Source organism: Acanthopagrus latus, chromosome 8, assembly GCF_904848185.1.
Source record: "Acanthopagrus latus isolate v.2019 chromosome 8, fAcaLat1.1, whole genome shotgun sequence".
NCBI lineage: Eukaryota > Metazoa > Chordata > Actinopteri > Spariformes > Sparidae > Acanthopagrus > Acanthopagrus latus.
In genome coordinates, this window is record NC_051046.1 from 2754215 (window position 1) to 2773126 (window position 18912).

The 18912-nt window shown below is 44.4% G+C and overlaps 1 protein-coding gene and 1 long non-coding RNA gene across 4 annotated transcripts in view; one reads left to right on the plus strand and one right to left on the minus strand.

Moving 5' to 3' along the window:
- LOC119024887 (neural-cadherin-like) overlaps positions 1 to 18912 on the minus strand; it is a 97660-nt gene that overhangs the window by 40107 nt on the left and 38641 nt on the right. For all 3 annotated transcript variants that reach the window (XM_037108086.1, XM_037108087.1, XM_037108085.1), the window contains 9 exons: positions 15158 to 15383; positions 14092 to 14296; positions 12784 to 12895; positions 10457 to 10706; positions 7603 to 7745; positions 5862 to 6034; positions 1914 to 2082; positions 1091 to 1261; positions 632 to 804 (listed from right to left, as the gene is read on the minus strand). In XM_037108086.1, coding sequence (XP_036963981.1) covers positions 632 to 804; positions 1091 to 1261; positions 1914 to 2082; positions 5862 to 6034; positions 7603 to 7745; positions 10457 to 10706; positions 12784 to 12895; positions 14092 to 14296; positions 15158 to 15383 — 1622 coding nt within the window. The remainder of the gene's footprint in view (positions 1 to 631; positions 805 to 1090; positions 1262 to 1913; positions 2083 to 5861; positions 6035 to 7602; positions 7746 to 10456; positions 10707 to 12783; positions 12896 to 14091; positions 14297 to 15157; positions 15384 to 18912) is intronic.
- On the plus strand, positions 3682 to 5549 carry LOC119024889. Its single transcript, XR_005076630.1, has 3 exons — positions 3682 to 4169; positions 4305 to 4629; positions 4792 to 5549. It is a non-coding gene; the product is annotated as an uncharacterized LOC119024889 (long non-coding RNA).

An 18912-nucleotide genomic window follows, 5' to 3' on the forward strand; every position in this document is an offset into this window, starting at 1 on the left:
TGAATCGATTCATTTAAATGACTTCAAAAAAACATACTCATCTAAAGCTGTTGCGTGCTGTCAGTCTCCTTATCAAAGTCTCAGATGATAAATTAAAATTAAAGTCTTTAATCCATGAAATCAAAGCCAGCGTATTTAAGATGGGTCCTGCTTTGTGATAGTTAGCGTTCTGAAATAAGAAAAAAAAAAAACTGTGACGTCCATTAAAGTATGAAGTATCTTGTTTTTTGGGGGTGGGGGGAGTTTTGACGTTAGGGGACTTATTATTATGCATATTTGATGTCTTTAGCAACTGTGGTCATCAATTAGAACCGCGGGAATCCAAAGTCGCTGAAATGTATTTTTAAATCATTTGTTTGTGCTGAATTAGTCTCTCCCCGGCGTCGGCGTCCTCTGTGGTCTTTCCACATGCGGCACCTCTGTGAGTACACGTACTCTAGATTGGAAGTAGCAGACGGAGGCACTTTGAGGCGGCTTATTCATTAACTTTGTTGACACAGACCCAGAGGCTGCCATGTGATACAGACACCGAGTGTGTGTGTGTGTGTGTGTGTGTGTGTGTGTGTGTGTTTGAGTGTGTGTGCTTGGTGAGTAAGAGAGAGAGAGAGGTCGTTAATAACTGCTGACTGACCTGTGATATGGGCTGGTTAACGTAGACCCATCCTGTGACAGGGTTGACCCGCAGGTACTCGGGCGGCTCCAGGGACATGGAGTAAGCGATAGCTGCATTTGTGCCAAAGTCATCATCGTGAGCCGCCACGCGAAGGAAACTGGTACCGACCAAAGTGTCTTCTCTCAGGAAGTCTACAGGGGATAAATAATGTACGTGCACTCAGTTTCTTGCAAGTCTAAGAGCGGAGACATGTCAGGCTGAGGGCAAAAGGCTGCTGAAGGTCATGCAAAGTTATTATGCAGAAATGATTTAGTGTATCGACACGTTGTTTATTTCCAATATTTTCACAGAGATGCAGTTCATTAAGCAAAGGTACGAATGTGATCTCTTCTTCTTTCTCAAATAAAAACGTAGTCTTGAGGTCCGTGTCATGCCTGTGTGCTGTATCAACTTGCACCATTTTTAACCAACACTTACACTCATAGCGCAGATTCTCAAACTTGGGGCTATTATCATTCTGGTCCAGTATTTGGATGGTGAGCTGGCAGATGCCTATGAGCGGCTCCTCCGCCCAATCAGTGGCCGTTACTGTAATTGAATACTCTCGCTGCCGCTCCCTGTCGAACCGGTGGGCTGTCACAATCACTCCTGTAAATATAGAGGAAACATGCACACATGAATACATACGTACATACGTATCCACCCATTCAGTGATTCTCCGGTTCACCAATCTATGCATGCCTTCAACCGTCCATCCATCAATCTATCTAACCACCCATCCACCCGTCGAGCCATCAATCTAACCATCCAACCATAAATCAAGGAAGCAAGTAAACAATTATAAATTCATTCTGAGCGAGTCAGCCATTCCCTTCAAGTACGGCGACTTTGTTATTAAATTTTGAGATGAAGAAAATAGAGGCGAAGCCTTAAAGGACATGACTGACAGAATAACATGTTGACGCCACGTGTTCGGACTTCGGAGCAGCTTGTCTTTTCTTCATCCCCCTTCGTTATGTAGAGTCTTTCTTACACGCTGACAAGTCACGTCGAGCCTGGCAGGTTTACACAAATTGAGGATCGATTGTGACAGGTTTTGGCTTTTGACTTCTTTAAAATAGCAATTTGAACACTTCCTAGCCTCTCAGATCAAAGTTCAACTTGACTGACCATTTGGAATGTCAATTACCAACAACATCAACATGCAGCACTGTCCATCTACAGTAAACTCTGTGCTCGACATCTAATTGAGATCGTCTTTTTTCTTTTTTTCCATCCAGACAATCCATGACGGCTCTACCTGTGTCTGGATGAATTCTGAAGGCGGGCACGGCGCTGTCTCTGTGCATTAAGCCGTATTTGACTTTTCCATTTGCTCCCTCATCTGCATCCACGGCATGCACTTGCAACACAAAAGTCCCCGTTGGCTGGTTCTCCAGCACTGAAGCCTGCTCACGATATTGCTGGCACTGAGATGAGGAGAGAGGAGAGAAAAAGAAGGAGAGAGAGAGAGAGAGAGAGACATATACGCAAGAAATGAATCTCCTATATGACACTATGTCGTCAGAATACGAGAACACGGGGATCAAAGAAGATAAACTCATTATGTGGAAGGTCAGTGTGCACACACAGGGAGGAGGAACTGAGCATGAAACACAATATGGAAGTTATAGATACAACAGGCCACATCTGTGAAAATGGAAACACTTGAGCAGATTCCTTTTGAAGAGCCAGCAGTGAACAGCTTTGTCTTAGCCAGGAATCCATCCTCCCCTAATGAATATATGCCCCAGATAAAGAGCTGTTCTCTGGAGTCTTTCTTTTTTGAAATCAGACATAAACGCGAGCAAGTCTTTCAACAGAACGGCCGTGAACAGAGAAAAACAATAGGCGAGAGACAACAGCAGCACAGAGATGGATCAAAGGAAACCAGCGAACACATGAGGATAGTGCATCAAACACTGTACTCTACTTGACTGTATTGGTGGGGTTTTTTTTGGTTTTTTTTGGGAGTAGTGACCATCACACCTTTAATTATGTGGAAGAAAACAAATGTGTGGACATCGATGCATTTCAACCACAGGGAGCTGAAACAACCTCTGATGTCTGGAACAATGACAACTCTTTTCGTAACACACAAGATGGCTGCCTCCACGAGGACTTCATTATTTTTTTTTCTTCCTGCTCTCAATGTAGCTCTTGCACAATTGCAAAAGTGTTAGAGGAAATACAGTGCAAGGCTATATTGGAGGTGATGGCTCAGACGGTGCGGCCTGTCGATAGCTGCTCATAAAAATCACATCGTATCAAACAGAAGGTCACGCTCGCCGAGGTAGTTCTGAGGCATAACTTGATATTTAAACAGTTGCCTTCTGGGAACATCCAGCCCCAACCTGAAAGACCGGCGGAGCTCTTAGCTCCTCGTGCATATGTCTCCCGCTGAAGTTCAAGTCAAACCTAATTAGGGAGGAAGTTAATTAAACAGGTATGGTATATTGTGATGATACTGCATTTTTTTTTTTTTTTTTCCGTTCGTGAATTAATTGAAATCCCAGTGGAGCGCCTAAAGATAGAGTGGGTGTGCGGGCTAATCAGAACTCTTGGGAAAACAAGAGCAGGGAGAGACGGAGGCCAGGGAAATGAGAACGCCGGGGCAAAAAGGAAAGAGAGCGGGATGAAGAGAGGGAGGAAGGGAGTGATGGACAGAGACGAGCGCCCGAGAAGACGAGACAGCTGAGAAAGATTTAACAACACCGTGTACGCACATCGTTTGATTAGAGACCAAACACTCGCTGTAAGCTATCACAGATTTTCACAATTGTTCAGCGCAGTTTAAACAGAATCACGCTCGTTCCTAATGATGCGATTAAACCAACTGAACAGAATATGAGACAGTTCAGAGGGCTCGGGGTAACGTCGATACGGACAAAATCCGAGAGGCAGAAGAGGTGGAGGAGTACGTGAGGGAGGTGGAGGGCGAGAAGGAAGAACAAGCGTGAACAATGACAGCGATTTCAAATGAAAATCAGGCTCCTGTGATGGGCAATGTTCCTGTTTCATGGATTGACTCTGAGGGAACCAGGACAAACAGGACGACAACATAATCTGAGATGGACAATCAGAAGAGGACAAGCAATGTTTGTATTTCTCGCCATGCAATATTTTATTGAAGTCAAACCCATTATTATTTTCGCTGTATATGTGTCTTTTGAATTGCCAGACTGAGGGTAAAAGGACTTTTATACGTTCCTCCCGAACGGAAAGAGGCTCTTATGGTTGACAAGGCCATTCATCTGTGTGACGTACAGCACGGAGCTGTTGAAGACAATGTGAATGTCATCAGCCTTTCTACAGTGCACCTATTTATTTACCTTCTAACGCAAAGATCGCTAATGCACGTAAATCCATCGCTTACAAACACCTTCTTCTGATCTGTTTCACTTAAAGGGATAGTTTGAAATTGGACTTGATGGAGATGAAGCTTGGTTCAATCTGAAGCAGAGGAGAAGCAGAGACCCTGATCAGCATGTGGGGCAGCACGAGCCTTCGTGCAGCCGTGAGTAATTTCCACCACCATTCCACTTTAGCGCGATATAACCCTGAACATCTGAACACAGTCTTTGTTGTCACGGTGGTGTCCTGAAATGTCAGCGTTACAATATCAACCGGCGATTTTGTGGTTTGTCTTCAGGTACGCTCCCCCTTTCCTCAACTCAATATAGGATTGTTTTTCTCTGCATGCCGGTGAAAGTTCTATGACCGGAGAGAACACCTGGGAAAACCTCCAACAGGCACTAGACCTGACCTGCAGTGACACAGGTGTAGAGTCTTGTCAAGGCTGGATCCGGCACACCAGAGGGTTTATCCCCCGTCGCCTGGAAAAAGAGACCTTTGCCTGAGAAGAGATGCTGAGGCAGAGTGAATCCCTCGTCCGCATCACTGTATTACCTGCAGAAGTCTCACTACACAATATGCTCCGAGACGAAGACTTCGAGGACAGATAAAATTGTCTCAAGGTGATTTTTTTTTTGTTCTTATTTCGGTTTTGTAAATGTGGTTTGAAGATTTGGTTTTTGTCCATCCCCTTTTTGCGAGAAAACTGTGGAGGGTTTCAAGAAATGTGTTCTAGCTGCTGTGAAAAAATCAAAACAAGGTATCCCTTTTCTCACCCTTAACAGAAGTTAAACCAAGCACCGCCATCTCGCCCTGGTGACGTCACTCGGAGTCAGCAGTGATCAGCTGGTGGAGCTAAATTAACACGGTCGATCTTGATCACTAACTTCCTTTTAATAGGACCAAATAACAGACTTAAACCCAAATTATCAGAAAAGGGACACTTGAACATACATCAGTGTGATAAAAACTACCTCAAGTGACAGACACCATCTTTGGGAAACATTTATTTTTAGCCCCATGTCAGATCCGCAAACATGGACGGGGCAGGATTTATAACCCAGATCCAGCCACATCGGTTTGATCAACATCTTCCGGCTTCACTTCTGGGGACGCTGTCATGTCATCCATCTTTATACACAGCGATCAGCCAAAACATTAAAAAAGGACTGACAGGTGAAGTGAACAGAATTGATCATCTTGTTACAATGAGATGTTCTCCTGGGGAAAATCGTTGGTGCTGGCATTCACGTGGAGGCCATTTGATATGCAACGCCTTTTCCAAACACTGCTGAAGTCCAAGTGCCCCACACACCCACACACACACACACACACACACACACATACACAGCAACAGCACTCCCATATATTGACCCCTCCAGCAGGATCTGACACCACATTACTCAGGAATGGTGTGAGGATCGTGACAAACAGCATTGACTGGGCCTCCAGTTTCCCCTGATCCCAATCAGATCCACAGGAGTCACAGGGTCTCACGGCACCAGACACCACAGGACGCCCCTGAAGCTAACCCTGCATACGATCTATCGCGGCTCAGACACAGGACCGCTGGTGGTGCCCTGCGGTGCCAGGCCATAGCGACACCTTGGGCTCATGTCCGTTCCTGCTGCAACGTCCTAATGAGGCGGGTAACTGCCATCAGGGATTGTCATTGCCATGAGGAGGTCTTCTTGCTTACCAACTGTGTTTTGATGGGTGGTGCGTGTCAGCTGTGTGGACCCAGTGGTTTCCCAGAAGAACATTTCACTGAAGGGGAATTCCTGTCTTTTTTTTAAAACCTGGGTCCCATTGTCACAGTTGTGGCCATTCTTAAGAATAGAAATAAAATCCTCACCTGCTCAAACACGGGTTTGTTGTTGTTGACGTCGTCAACTCCGACGATGACCCGTGCGGTGGTGGAGAGAGAGTGCGGCCCACCTGACGCATTGTCGTCCGTCGCCGTTACATTCAAGACGTACTCCAGACCTTGAAGCTTGGGCAGGGGAGTGGAGCGGAGACGAATCAACCCTACAAAAGACCACAGACCCATTCAATTACACATTATGAAACGTCCCTCCTAACACAGTAAGCGCTACCATTCCATTAGTCATTACGCGGGATGTTTAATGGCACTGTGGCCTTGCATGGTGAAGGATGCGCTGTCAATAAAAAACAGAGCAGAAAGTAAATGCAGACTGGATGTTGTTGTTCTAGAAGTCGGCAGCGAGATAGCAAGTAGTCGAAAAAATCCACCTCAGAACTCCACGCAACGGTAAAAAAATCAGATATGCAGGCTAAATCCAAAAGCAATTTCACAGTGGTGATTTTGTCACATTTCTAATCTAATAATTGCGTGCTCTCCTCCAAAGATGCCCATCCAGTTTGAGCACTTGAGCAAAAACATAAAGTAGTAAGTGACTCGGGTTAGAAGTTAACCAGGCTCAGCAGATGCCTATTAGCTGTTTCTGTCTCACCCCCCTTTGTCTGCTTTCATGTAACAGTCAAGATCAAAGGTGGGATAAAAGAGCGCAGCATCTGAGTCAACATATTTCTCGTCAACAGCAATACAAAAACATCAGAGGGAGCAGGACGAACGAGACGCCTGTGATGTGGGGGGAAACGCAATGAAGTGAAGAGCATCGGGAGGTTTTCTTTTTTTTTTTTATCCTCTCGTTGTGTTTCTATTCATCTCTTTCAGTGCTCTTGATTAAAGACAACACAGCATGCTGACACACAGATGCAAGTGCCTGACTCTCCTCTCTCCCCAATTTGCTTGTGATCCCGGCAGCCCACAGAGGAGCGAAGCGCCCCGGCTCCTAATGACAATGTGTGACGTTGACAGCGCTGCACCACTACATTAAAATAAGTGAACTGTGGGATGTGCACCGTAATTATCCTGGCTGAAAATGTCAACCTTGTTTACAAATGCGGCGCGAGCTCTAGCAGCTATTCAATGAGCCCTCGCTCTTCCTATATACAGTAAGTGGGAAGCCATACAGTGATTCTTCCCTGCGCCAGAAGAATATCAGCCTTTTGCATTTTTCTTGCGGTGCGGATACACAGAAAGGGTGGAAAGGAATATGAAAAGATGACACAAAAGAAAGAGGAGCTGGCAGAGCGCAGCCTGAAGATTGTGAGCTATGATAGAGCAGTTGTTGTGAAATTGAATTGAAAGGGTTGGGTGACAAATGTCACAGCGATTGCCACTGGTTTCGGATCAAAGGGTAAATAAAAAAGATAAACTGTGCAGTCGCCAGTACTGGAAAGCTCTGAAACACAGGGAACATTTCTCTCAGTACCTGCAAAAAAAAATAAAAAAAATAGAAAACCCTAAGTGCAGAAATGGTCTAAATAATGTCATCGTTTATATTTATGACTGCAATAATAGAAAGAACAGCTCTCATATTGAAATTACAGCTTTTAATATCAACTTTCAATATCTTTCCACATTGACTTTGAAAGTAGAGGGCATTCATTGCGCGCCGCTGTAGCAGGAACGTATTAGGGAAAATTGAATGTGTGATTTGACGGAAAGCCTGTCAATTAGACTGAGAGCTGCAAATGCGGAGTCTGGTCGGAAAATTAAGAAGTATCACCTTTCTGGCTGTCGATGACAAAGTTTCCCTCCTCGTTTCCCGCAGTTATGGAGTAGATTATACCGTCACCGTCTGGGTCCTTGGCCAGAACTGTGGCGACGAGGGTGTTGGGGCCGGCGTCCTCGGAAACAAACGTTCGATATCTGCAAGGAGGAACTCGAGTTTAACAAGAGCCAGAAAGTGACAACGCACACGTGGAAGTCAATGATGGAAACACACACGGACAGGAGATACAAATCATTTCACACAGTCCAAAGCATCAGCAGGCTGATTAGACTTATGGTTGTGGCTTTTGCTTGTCAGGATGATTTAACCTATCCTCTTTGCCGGCCAGACCAGAGACAAATGATAATGTCTACTGGGATGTTGAAGTCATCGAACAAATGGTGCTTCCACATACCCCGGCACACTGTGAGCCATTTGATCCAGAGCCTTTTAAAATGTCAACAGTGATTTGCTTGCTCTGTGGTGCTGGGCAGCGAGATGCCCGGCCAGACACGGGAGACTGATATACCACTGTGCTACAAAGCACAATGGGGTGGAGATGAACTGCGTGACTTGGAGGACGCAGAGATGAAGAGGGATAGAAAACAGAGGAAAAGGGAGAGGGAGAGGAGCAGGTGACAGAAAAGAAGGCTGGCACAGAAGTGACAGGTGGAGTGATATGTGAGGGCGGAGGGAGAAGGAGGGAGAGAGAGAGAGAGAGAGAGAGAGAGAGAAAAAGGGAAGTGGGGAGGAAAGACGGCGGCTGATAGACAGAGAGGTGCAGGATGTGAGAGGGGGCGGCGTTCACGAGAAGTTTGAGTTGATTCGTCAGCAGAACTCATCCCCCCTGTGAGATTTTGTGCCGTATCCTCCTCTAATGTGTGTGTGTAACTATGTGTGTCCGTGGGGAGGGCGGTGTCGGTGTCTGTGGCGAGAAAGTCAGAGGTGATTGATGGTTTACAGAAGAACGCTGATGGGTGATTCATCTCCGCCAGTCGCGGCAGTCTCCGTGGCAACATGAGTGACCTGTAATCTGTCACCCGGCTCAGAGGCCACCTCTCCGCATCTCCGCGGGATGAGACGTATACACTCCCTCTGCTTTCATCCCCCTGCGTCTCACTGAACTGTGAAGTTGTACTCAGACGGAGCAAGACCGCCTGTCTGTCTGCCGGACAGCATTTCGCAGGCCTTCCCTCACTTCAGTCACTTTTACAGCTCGTTCGGATGTGAAGTGAGAGGACATGCCAGGACACATTAGCCCGTCCACTCACATGTCGGGATATCTCAATTAGTCTGACTGGAAGATTAATTTTCATAAACGTCACGGCATCCATCAGCCCACCTCTACATGTCTGCCATTGTGCTGTTTTTGGCTGCTCTCTCCTCTTCTATCCTCACAGCACTTATCTACATCTCAGTAAGCCACACGATGATGAAGCGTCCAACACACCCTCTCTGGCAAAATGCCTGAATTTCTAACTATCTGCCTGCTGGTCTGGCAAGAGTATTTGTCTGACTGCCGACAGGCTTCTCTGTTTATCTGCATATCTGACTGGCTGTCTCCTGTCTACTCGCCGTGCATGTTTTGGTATCCTCTTGTGGCTTGCCCTGCAACCATGTTTCACTGTGTTTTTCTCTTCACTTTTATGTTTGCCTGCCCACATGTCCACCTCTCCGACTGCCTGTTTGTTGGGCTCTGTGTCGAGCCACCCACCGAGACTGACACCTGACAATGCAACAAGAGTGAGTAAAAGAGGTAGGCTACGGTCTTCTGTGAAGGTCACTGAAACATGACTGACAGGACAACCGGCTTACTCGTTTGGGGGAATAACTGCAGCGGAGCGGCAGTGACAGTTGCTGCCCACCCACTCACACTGCTTGGCCAAAAAAGGCGGTCGAGGACACACCGGATTGCTTCCATAAGTCAGTCTGCGGCATACCTTTGGAAAAGGCCAAAAATAAACCCCAAACAATGACATTTGAAAGCTCTGTTTACTACAATATTGAGGAAAGAATATTTTTAGTAAATCTCCAGAACGTTCTCTGAAAGCAACTGTGTCCCACTGTGTGTGTGAGGAGCGAGAACAGATCGTTTTGACGCCAGATTGCTGAGATTAACACGCCAATTAAAATATACTGAGTTTGTCTTACTGTTGGTGGTTTTACTACAGCAGTGTTGATGCAAGCTGGCCACTATTCATGGCAGCACTCCCAGCATCAAATATTACTGCGATGAATAGCCTTGAGGGAGGCAGGTCCATGATGTGTGATGTAACAACCTATATATCTGTGATGCAACTACCTTGACTTCTCGGAGAGCAAAGCTTCGGTGCGATGACATGTGAAAGTTTTCTGCTTTTATGATTTGGGCCACAGTCACAACGCATGTAAGCCAAGAAATATACCTTGAGCTTGCTGCATTTGTTTATAAAAAGTGCATATAATAAATGTATTATTGAAGCAACATTTATATGCACAAAGACATACACAGAGTGAATACCTTTTGTAATAGCTTATTGATCCGATCATAGCACTTTTGTGTCTTGGCCTTGCACCTTTCTATTTCATTGTGAGTACTAAATAAGCAGTGATGATGTTTGTGTGGATGTTTGTATATTTGTGGTATTTTCATTGTGGCATATCTCCGGGAGGGTTATTATTTTGTTGAGGTTTATGTTTTTATTGGATGTGTTGATGCACTGTGCTGGATGAAGGTGGGCTAACATGCCTAAATGTTTGTTTCGTTGTTAGTTAACGTGTCTGAGTTGTTCCACATAAACGACCAGACGTGAAATTCCCATTTATTCCTATATTCACATGGATTATCTCTCCATTATAGGTATAAAGCTTAAGTGCTGAAGTCACTCACACGGGCTGGGAGAATTCAGGGGCTTCATCGTTGATGTTTGCCATCCTCACGCGAACTGTGGCGGTGCCCGAGTGAGGCTCGTCGCCGCTGTCCATCGCCATCACCACAAACTCATACAGATGGTTGGGTCTCTCGTAGTCGAGTCGGCCGGCAGGGAAAACGGTCCCATGTGGTGAAATGCTGAAATCCGGGCTCAGGGTGTAATAGGTGAGCTCAGCGTTTAACCCGGAGTCACAGTCCGTGGCCAGCACTGCCCCGGGGGAGGGGGGATAAGACATCACATTAGGAACCATCAATTCAGACTTAATCGAAAATGAGCTGATGAGATGACATCAGCTGATAAATATGTTGACATCTGTGTACATCATTATCTCTTTATGGCCCTGCTAAACATGTAATAGATCATAAGCTCTGACAGCTACAATTACAGGCACATAAACTGCGCCGTGACCCTCCAGAATTAAAACCATCATTTGCAGAAATGAGCTCGAAGACAAGCAAAAGAGCGCAAATGAAATGAACGAGCTGTGTTTTTTTTCTTTTCTTCCTGCAGAGTGTGCTCGGAAATGATTTGGTTTTGAGGTAATTACACAGAAAAAAAAAAAAAAAAAACTATAGAGCTACAGACACAAATATTGACACCCTTGGTTGAAGAGCTCATTTTAGTCTAAGTTTGCTGTTCGGTGAATTTCACTTAAACTCACTGTTTCATACAAAGCTCCTGCAGCTCATAACACTCGCATATTGCATATTCTTTTGATGTGTTCATTTCCTCTGTGTCAGGCATCAACACAAGCAGCCAGCGCATCTCAAACCTTCACCCTCCTTCCATCTCAACTGGAAATTTACTCTGCACTCTTTGTATAATCTGAAGAATGTGATCGTCTCATTAAATGTTAAAGAACCGAGGTGGTGCGTTTCCCCTTCAACCGCAACAGCTTCAGCTAAAGATTATTTATATCGTCTCGACCATCAACTTCGGAGGGCAAAGTTGAGGTGATGCTTCATTCTGAAGTATTCATCTGTGTCGTTGCCCCCGGGTAGAATATAAGCTGATGGGGTAATGGGGATTTCACTCCCTTGGTGCCGCAAAACTTTGACATTTCATTAGCGAGCGGTGCAGTCCACCAGATTAAGAAATTAACTCTTCCTCTCACTTCTGTTTCAGAGTCTCGGGGCATCCTGAGCTTCTAAAGTCAAGCACACTTTCATGGTGGATCGGCTGCCGTCTATCTGTGGCATGAAGATCGAACTCTTCTGTTGGTTCCTCTGTCACAAGACTCCCTGTTTTCACTCTGATCCCTCCACCATGGAGATCTTCCTGCCGGTGACTGCCGAATTATTTTTTGTTGATGCGTTGGTTTATATTGGGCGCCATTTTCTCCCAGAGCCAGCTCTGCCGTGCCAACAATTTCCTCCGCTCTAGGCTGTGTATTCGAACGTTTTCAGATTGAATTTGTTCCGTTTTTCTCACCCAGAATCCAGACGAAACAATCACCCAGCTAGAGATTCCCAACAAATCACCTATGGCAGCCCATGGGGGACAGAAATCCCACAGGTGCAGAGACATTTGACAAGAACTAAACCGTGAACAAGGTGGATTCTGAAAATAATTCTGCTGAATTATGGTGCATTGGGTTTACTGAACTGAGGGAACTTTTGCCTTGAACCTCTGATATGAAGGCAAAGACTGAAAGATTCTCAGCCCTGTTGAAATACTTTTCTATTTAAGGCTGTTGCTAAATATTCCTCTCGTTTAAGGTAAAAACACCTGATTTTCATGGGTTCAAATGTCTTTCTTTCAAGCAGCCAACAAGCAAAGGTGCCCGTGACTAAAGCTGATCAAGATTAACACCTAACAGACACACATGACCTGCTTCAGTAGAGAACATATCTACACTTCCATTGGCACAATGTGTTTCTTTATTGGAGCGTATTTATTTAAGCATTGCCTTTTGCCTCATAATTAATAATTATAAGGTAGCCTCAGGCATTTACAGATAAATCGATATGCCGTTATTCATACAGTACATAATAAATCAAAATAAAATGGTACAGCGTCTTTGTAGCAGGTAGATTAGCTCAGAATAATTGTGATTACGTTAGCAGATCTGAAGGATCTATTAGTTTCTTTCAGCATGCCAAAACGGGAGCATTACGGTTCTATGAGCCGAAACAATGACTCAACGTCCGCATAGAAGCTTTGGCTTTCTCCCAAAATACAACTGGTCTTTTCCTTTAGAAAGATTGACTTTTTCTGGATAGTTTCCCTCCTCGCTTCACAATGAAACAGACGGATGTGAAATATGGAGTCAGCGGAGACTCACCCTGCAGCAGGGACGTGGCGGTGGTTACAGTCTCAGGAACTCCATCTACACTGTAGATGGACTGGAGGAACTCTGGGACACAATCATTTTCATCCGTTATCAGCACCTGAACCTGATTAGTGCCAGTGAGGAAAGAGGAGAGGAGGAGGAGGAGGAGGAGGAGAGAGAACAGTCGAAATCAGAGAAGAATACAAAATTAGCTTCCTTAAAAACCCTCAAATCCAGGAGACAGCCGTAGAAAATTGTCTACAGGACGCTGACCCCAAAACTTAATCTAAATTGCATTTTATAGTTTCTCAAGTTGCCAGTTCAACACATCCTTTATCTTCCACTTCATGATTTTCCCGAGTCAAAAATAGAAAATGTTCCGAGCATGTGTGTGTGTATTCTACAAAGGCCCTTAGCCGCCCTCCGCCCTGCAAGCTCCCTGTCACCACTGTGTGTAAAGTGTGAAGTGACAGCTGAGTAATAGTCCTGAAATAGCTGGGATAGGTTTTCCCAGTCTCCGTCTCCGACTCCACAACATGCAGCTGAGCAGAGGGAGATTTCTGCGCACTAAATCTGTGCTACGAACTGAGTGCCTGACATGATAATTGGGTAACAAAATCTTTTGGAATTAATAATTTAAATGATACTGAATTCATGAATAGTTAAGCTAGAAATATTCGTTTGTGAATGAAGTTTTCAGATTTTTTTTTTTTTTTTTTTTTTTTTGGGAGCTCTCACGCCAGGCGCCTCAGAGTGCGTTCTATATTTCATATAGTTCATCTTCAGATGGCAAAAAAAAAGGCTCCTTTTCTGAGACACAGAAACAAAAAGGGTGAAACAAATCGCACAGAAAAAAAAAAGAACACTTGGGCCCCTGCGGTCCACTTGTTAACATTTCAGAACCATTCAGCTGTGCCATTCCTGTAGACAGCCGCAAACTCTGCTGCTTTCCCTCTGTGGTTATTGCCAAGTAGTGTGATGTCAATAGGTCAGTGCCGAGACCAGATCATTGCCATTAATGCAGCCTTGTCATCCGATACCGGCCGCATAACACTGAGGTGAGAACTGGTCTGTCTGAGAGCTCTGCGAAAAGTCCAGTGGGAGGACACGAGGCAGAAAATGTCGGCAACAGGGCAGATTTTTTTTTTTATTTTTTTTTTTATTTCAGTTGAACTCAGCAGCAAAAGTAAACGCTTGTGTGACAGCCACAATAATGAAACATCACAGTGGACCTCCGCTTTGGGCTAAGTTGACCCGAGTGCACAAAAACTCGTATGTGAGTCACGTTTTGCGCCTGTATCACGCTCTAATTAAACTAACCTCTGTGGCAGAGCTGAGGCTGCCGGGCTCCTCGCTCGCTCGCACCATCAGCAGGTAGCGTCGCTGGTCGCTCTCATAATCCAGCGTCCTGGTCAGACTGATCTCCCCCGTCTCCTGCCGGATGCTGAAAAGGCTGCTGGGATTAATCAGCAGGCTGTAGCTGACCGGCTGCTTCTGGAAGGAAATGGCAAAAACCACCAGGAAGCTGCCGAACAAAGAGAAAGTGATTAAAAGAAAAAGGAAAAACAGTCTCTACTATTCGATTCTAGGCGCACACATGTTGAATTAATATCGAAATCCTCTATTCCTACATCAGCAGCACGCTGTAAAGGAATCAATTATTGTATGGCCCATTGACTGTGTGCTATAAACACAGTCAATCAGTACTTGTCAGTTCTGTGTAATAATGTCGTACCATTATGCAGATATCAGTGTTTGTTTTTACGGTTAAGAGAGTGTACGTTGTCCTAATGGTGTGTGATGATGATTTGTTAATTCACGGGCGAGTGCTCCGGTGTGACCAAATGAATATTCATCAACATAAATCTTCACAGGTAGCAAGCGTCTCTGTGCATGTCTGCATTAGTTACTGTAAGACAGATATTCTCTACGTGCATGCATTTCTGTTTTACTTGTCGCACATGTAGGTTTAATATAAAGGGATGCACGTGTAAAACTGCCGTCGTGTCAGCGAATCAGTTCTCGTTCATCCGAGTGTGAGACAGTTTACAGACATGAGGTGTACCGACGTTTTTAATATTGTTCTTCCTCGCATTGTGTTCCTCAGTCTCAAGCAATTACACTTCAATATACTATTGAGTCATCGGTGACAGAGAGTGTCTGGTGATAGCCACAAAAGGGAATAGGGCACATTTGAATAAAAGCCCCGGCGTAACTGAAAGATACAACATCACTGCAATTTCTACTGAAAAGGCCAAATACTGTCACACGATGTTGGAAATGACAAAAGAAAAAAGATGTGTTATGATGTTTTGCCTGTATCACACAGCCCCAAGTCATCCCTGATTATGTATGTGTGGGTGAACGTCGGGAGCACGGTACTCACGGCTGTCCTTCAGGTGTGTTCTCTGGTATGGAAATGGCGTAGCTGGCGTTGGTGAACTGCGGCGCTCTGGCTCCCGCCACCACGGAGAGCATGGCGGGGGCACTGCGGCTGCCCAGACCATCGAGAGCCACCACGCTTAACAAGTACTCTCTGTCCCTCTGAAGCACCAGCCCCGTGGTCACCACCTGGCCGGTCTTCTTCTCCACTGCAAAGCAGCCGTCGCCGCCTGCAGGGAAATACAATGATACATCGATGCACTGGATGCAAACCAATCCAATGGTTGAAATATTAACCGACTGCTGGCGTGAATATCAACACAGAAGTGGAAATCTGAGCACCTGGTCGATTCTGTCTCGCTGGGTTTGCTGAGTTAAGGTTGAACACATGAAGTTAACATTTAAATGCAATATATTTCTGTGCAGTTCATTCATTTATCAAAAGATCTTAATGGTATGGGCACATAAAACATTCCAGCACACTCTCCACTATAAGTCCCAGTGGATTAAGATATTCAAAGCTGCTTTATTAAATCTATTCTTTAATTTCTATTTTGTATTCAGGCTGTATGGTAGACATTCAACAGTGAGTTTAAAATGAATTTGCATTTATATTTACAATTAATTCACTTGGCAGCCGCTTTTGTCCCAAACCACGCACAAATTAAGCACCACAATAGGTCGAGGAGGAGCCTCTCAGAATACTTGTCTCAACACTCGGGTCTATGTTTCACCTGAAACAAGCAACAGTAGGACGAGCTGTCGCAGGAACGCTCGTAAATCTTAATAAGGTGGCTCAGGTACGGGTGCCTTGTTTGTGGACAACCATCAGTGGTTTAAAATTAATGTGAGCCAGGCTGAAACTGGTATTTGGACCTGAGTTGTCTCCCAGAAATCAGTTTTTTAATAGTGTCCCTCCTCTCCACCTTGTGATTTTTATATCTCATTTACTTCACATATATGAAAGGAGCACCTTGCTGTCCCAAGTTATTACTATTAGTGGTGATTCATCCTTGTCATTATTAGAGATAAGAGAGATAAGATGTTCCTTTATTGATCCCCCTCGGGAGAAATTCACAGGCACAGAGGGAAACAAGTAGCAGCGCAAGAGTAAGTCTCAAGAAACAGAGACGATAATAAGGAGATACTGGAAAGAACAGAATAAAAATCTAAATAAAAACATAATAAAAACCATTAGAATAAAGGTAAACATACTATACAGTAACTCTCCTTGTGTGTACATGACATGTGCAATATATATAAATGTGCCTGTGCAAATGTGCAACGTGCTGAGATGATAAATAACAACAGAACAAGAAACAATCCGTCTCTAAGTGACAGTGAAGCAGATGGTCCAACAATCAGGTTTCTTATTTGCTATTTGCAGTGTTAGCTGTGCAAAGAAAACCTCCTTATTCTCTTGATCAATCCAATATGAAAAAAACAATATGCCATCAATGTGTTTTCATGTGAGGGACACAGAGCAGACAGTACTGTATAAGCTGATATACTGTACGTATTCATCATATTGTTTCGCTGCAACCATCCTCTGAGTATAATAGGTTCAAATCAGTCATGACAGCCAGATTTGTTGCAGACTCGTCGGAGAGAGCAAGTCAGAGCTGAGCTGTATACTAATGTCGTGCTCAATCGAAGGACTGTCTGGGATCACAAAGAGTTCAGTCTTGGAGAGATTGAGTTGAAGGTGACTCATCCATTATCCGTTCATTTTGATAGATCACTGGAGCGTGCCGAGGGAAGGTCAAATAGAGAAAGGTATCATCGGCAAATAAATGGTAAGAAAAACCAGGTTAAAGCAGATGATCTGACCGAGGGAGGTGGTGTTTATTAAGAAGAGGAGAGAACCGAGCGCCGATCCCTGCGGTACCCCAGTGGACAGGAAGTTGTGTTTTAACTCCTTTTGTGGGATTAAAAACATTGTTTTCATTAAACCCTGCGGAGGTGTAACATTCTTTTTATCCGCACAATTTCCTGATAGCCTTGAACCGACGAGATGTGCGAATAATCAACCTCTCCTTGGACCTTTGAATGATCACTCTATAGGGTACGTAGATGCCTGGTTTGGGTTGGATGGAGAGGAAGATTTGGTGATTCGCCGAAGCACTTCATGGTCGGATTGATCAAAGGCCACCAAAAGATGAGAACTGCTGAATGGGTGTACTTGCTCTCACTGAACTCAATCTTCTTATTACTGACATCAGTGCAGTTTCATTGGAAAATTCAGCCTTGGTCGACAGTAGCATTCTTCCTCCGCAGGCAAAAAGTGATTAAGAAGTCAAATTTTGAAAATCGTTTTGACTTCTCAGAACAGTCCAAAATTACTGACAAAACATTGTCATTCTCAAACTGCCAGAACATTTTTTCAATAAAAATGTAGTCAAGAGAGAAATGTTGACATTGAAGAAGTTTTACTGAGGCTGTAATCTGTAATATATGAGACAACTGTTAAGACATCTGCCACATTTTCAAACTCGAGGACAGCCGACATCGCTTTTATCTGCCTCAAATTAAATCGGGAAAAATCGAACTAGCCACAACTCTGTCAGCCTACCTGAGGTACTGGTGAATGTGAATGTACAGTGGTCAAAAAAAAAAATGCAATAATACATTTGAAAAGACAAAACCTGCTCCTCGTATTCACGGCAGCACTTGAAGGTGCTCGGAGTCTTACATTTATATTCCCTTTATTGTTCGTATCCTTGAGGACGGACAAAGATGTTGAATGCGCTTCCCTTCGTCAAAAAGCTTTTGCAAAGCCCATTTTAAAATATTTGCCATATTTGCTGTCTCTCTTACTGAAGTGACCTCAACGAGAAAATGCAATTAAATGAAGATAATAAAGATATTTTGCAACCTACATTGTGAACATCCATTTTATGTAGCCCTCTTTTTACATTTTCCGTTAACCCCTTGCTAAATTTATTCGCCCATTAACTGTTGTGGAATGGTGTGAAGGTATCATCGGGGATGCTGGTTGCATCACCTGCACGCGTAATTAAAACACAACAGGCTCATAAAATGATCAGGACAAAAATTATGATATAACAAATCCCATAAAATGATCCAAATTAACAACATGTTGGTTTATTTCTCAATATTTTCTGAGTTTACACACCTGTCCTTGGATCTCAGCACCAAAACCTGTTTAAAAACGGACATAAACACAGCTGGGAACTGTAGTTTGTAGAAAACGTTACTCAAACAGGAGTAACTCGAGCATTTTTTGGGGATTATTTTGAGCGGCAACATGAGGTACGTTGGGAACGGCTCAAAATCATAACTGCCAGAACTCCCGGTTTCACAGCAGTCTTCCCATCCTTAACCCTTTCCTCCTGCTTTGCCTCCCGACGGGTAATTTCTCCCGTTTAATCCCCTAATTTCACAGCGATTCAAATACAAGGGAAGTTTCTCTGAAGTTTCTGACCCTGCCTGGCGTGCCTCCCGTCGCTGCGCTCGCTCAAGCCCCCCGCTCTGCTAGGTTCGCTGCTGAAAATGGATGAAACGGGTCCCAAGAAGAAGACACACGCTTCCAAATTTAACTCAACTTGGTGACCTTCCGTTCTATCGATATTCGCCTTCTGTTTCACGTGTTCATCCTCGAGCGACCACTCAGCAGACTGTAGCATGAATCGTTTTCTTTTCCCTCTTCTTCTTTTTGAAAGTCTACCCGGTAACGATGGCTGAAGATATTCTTTTTGATGTAAATTTTATGAACATTAACTTTTGATGGGGTTTTTT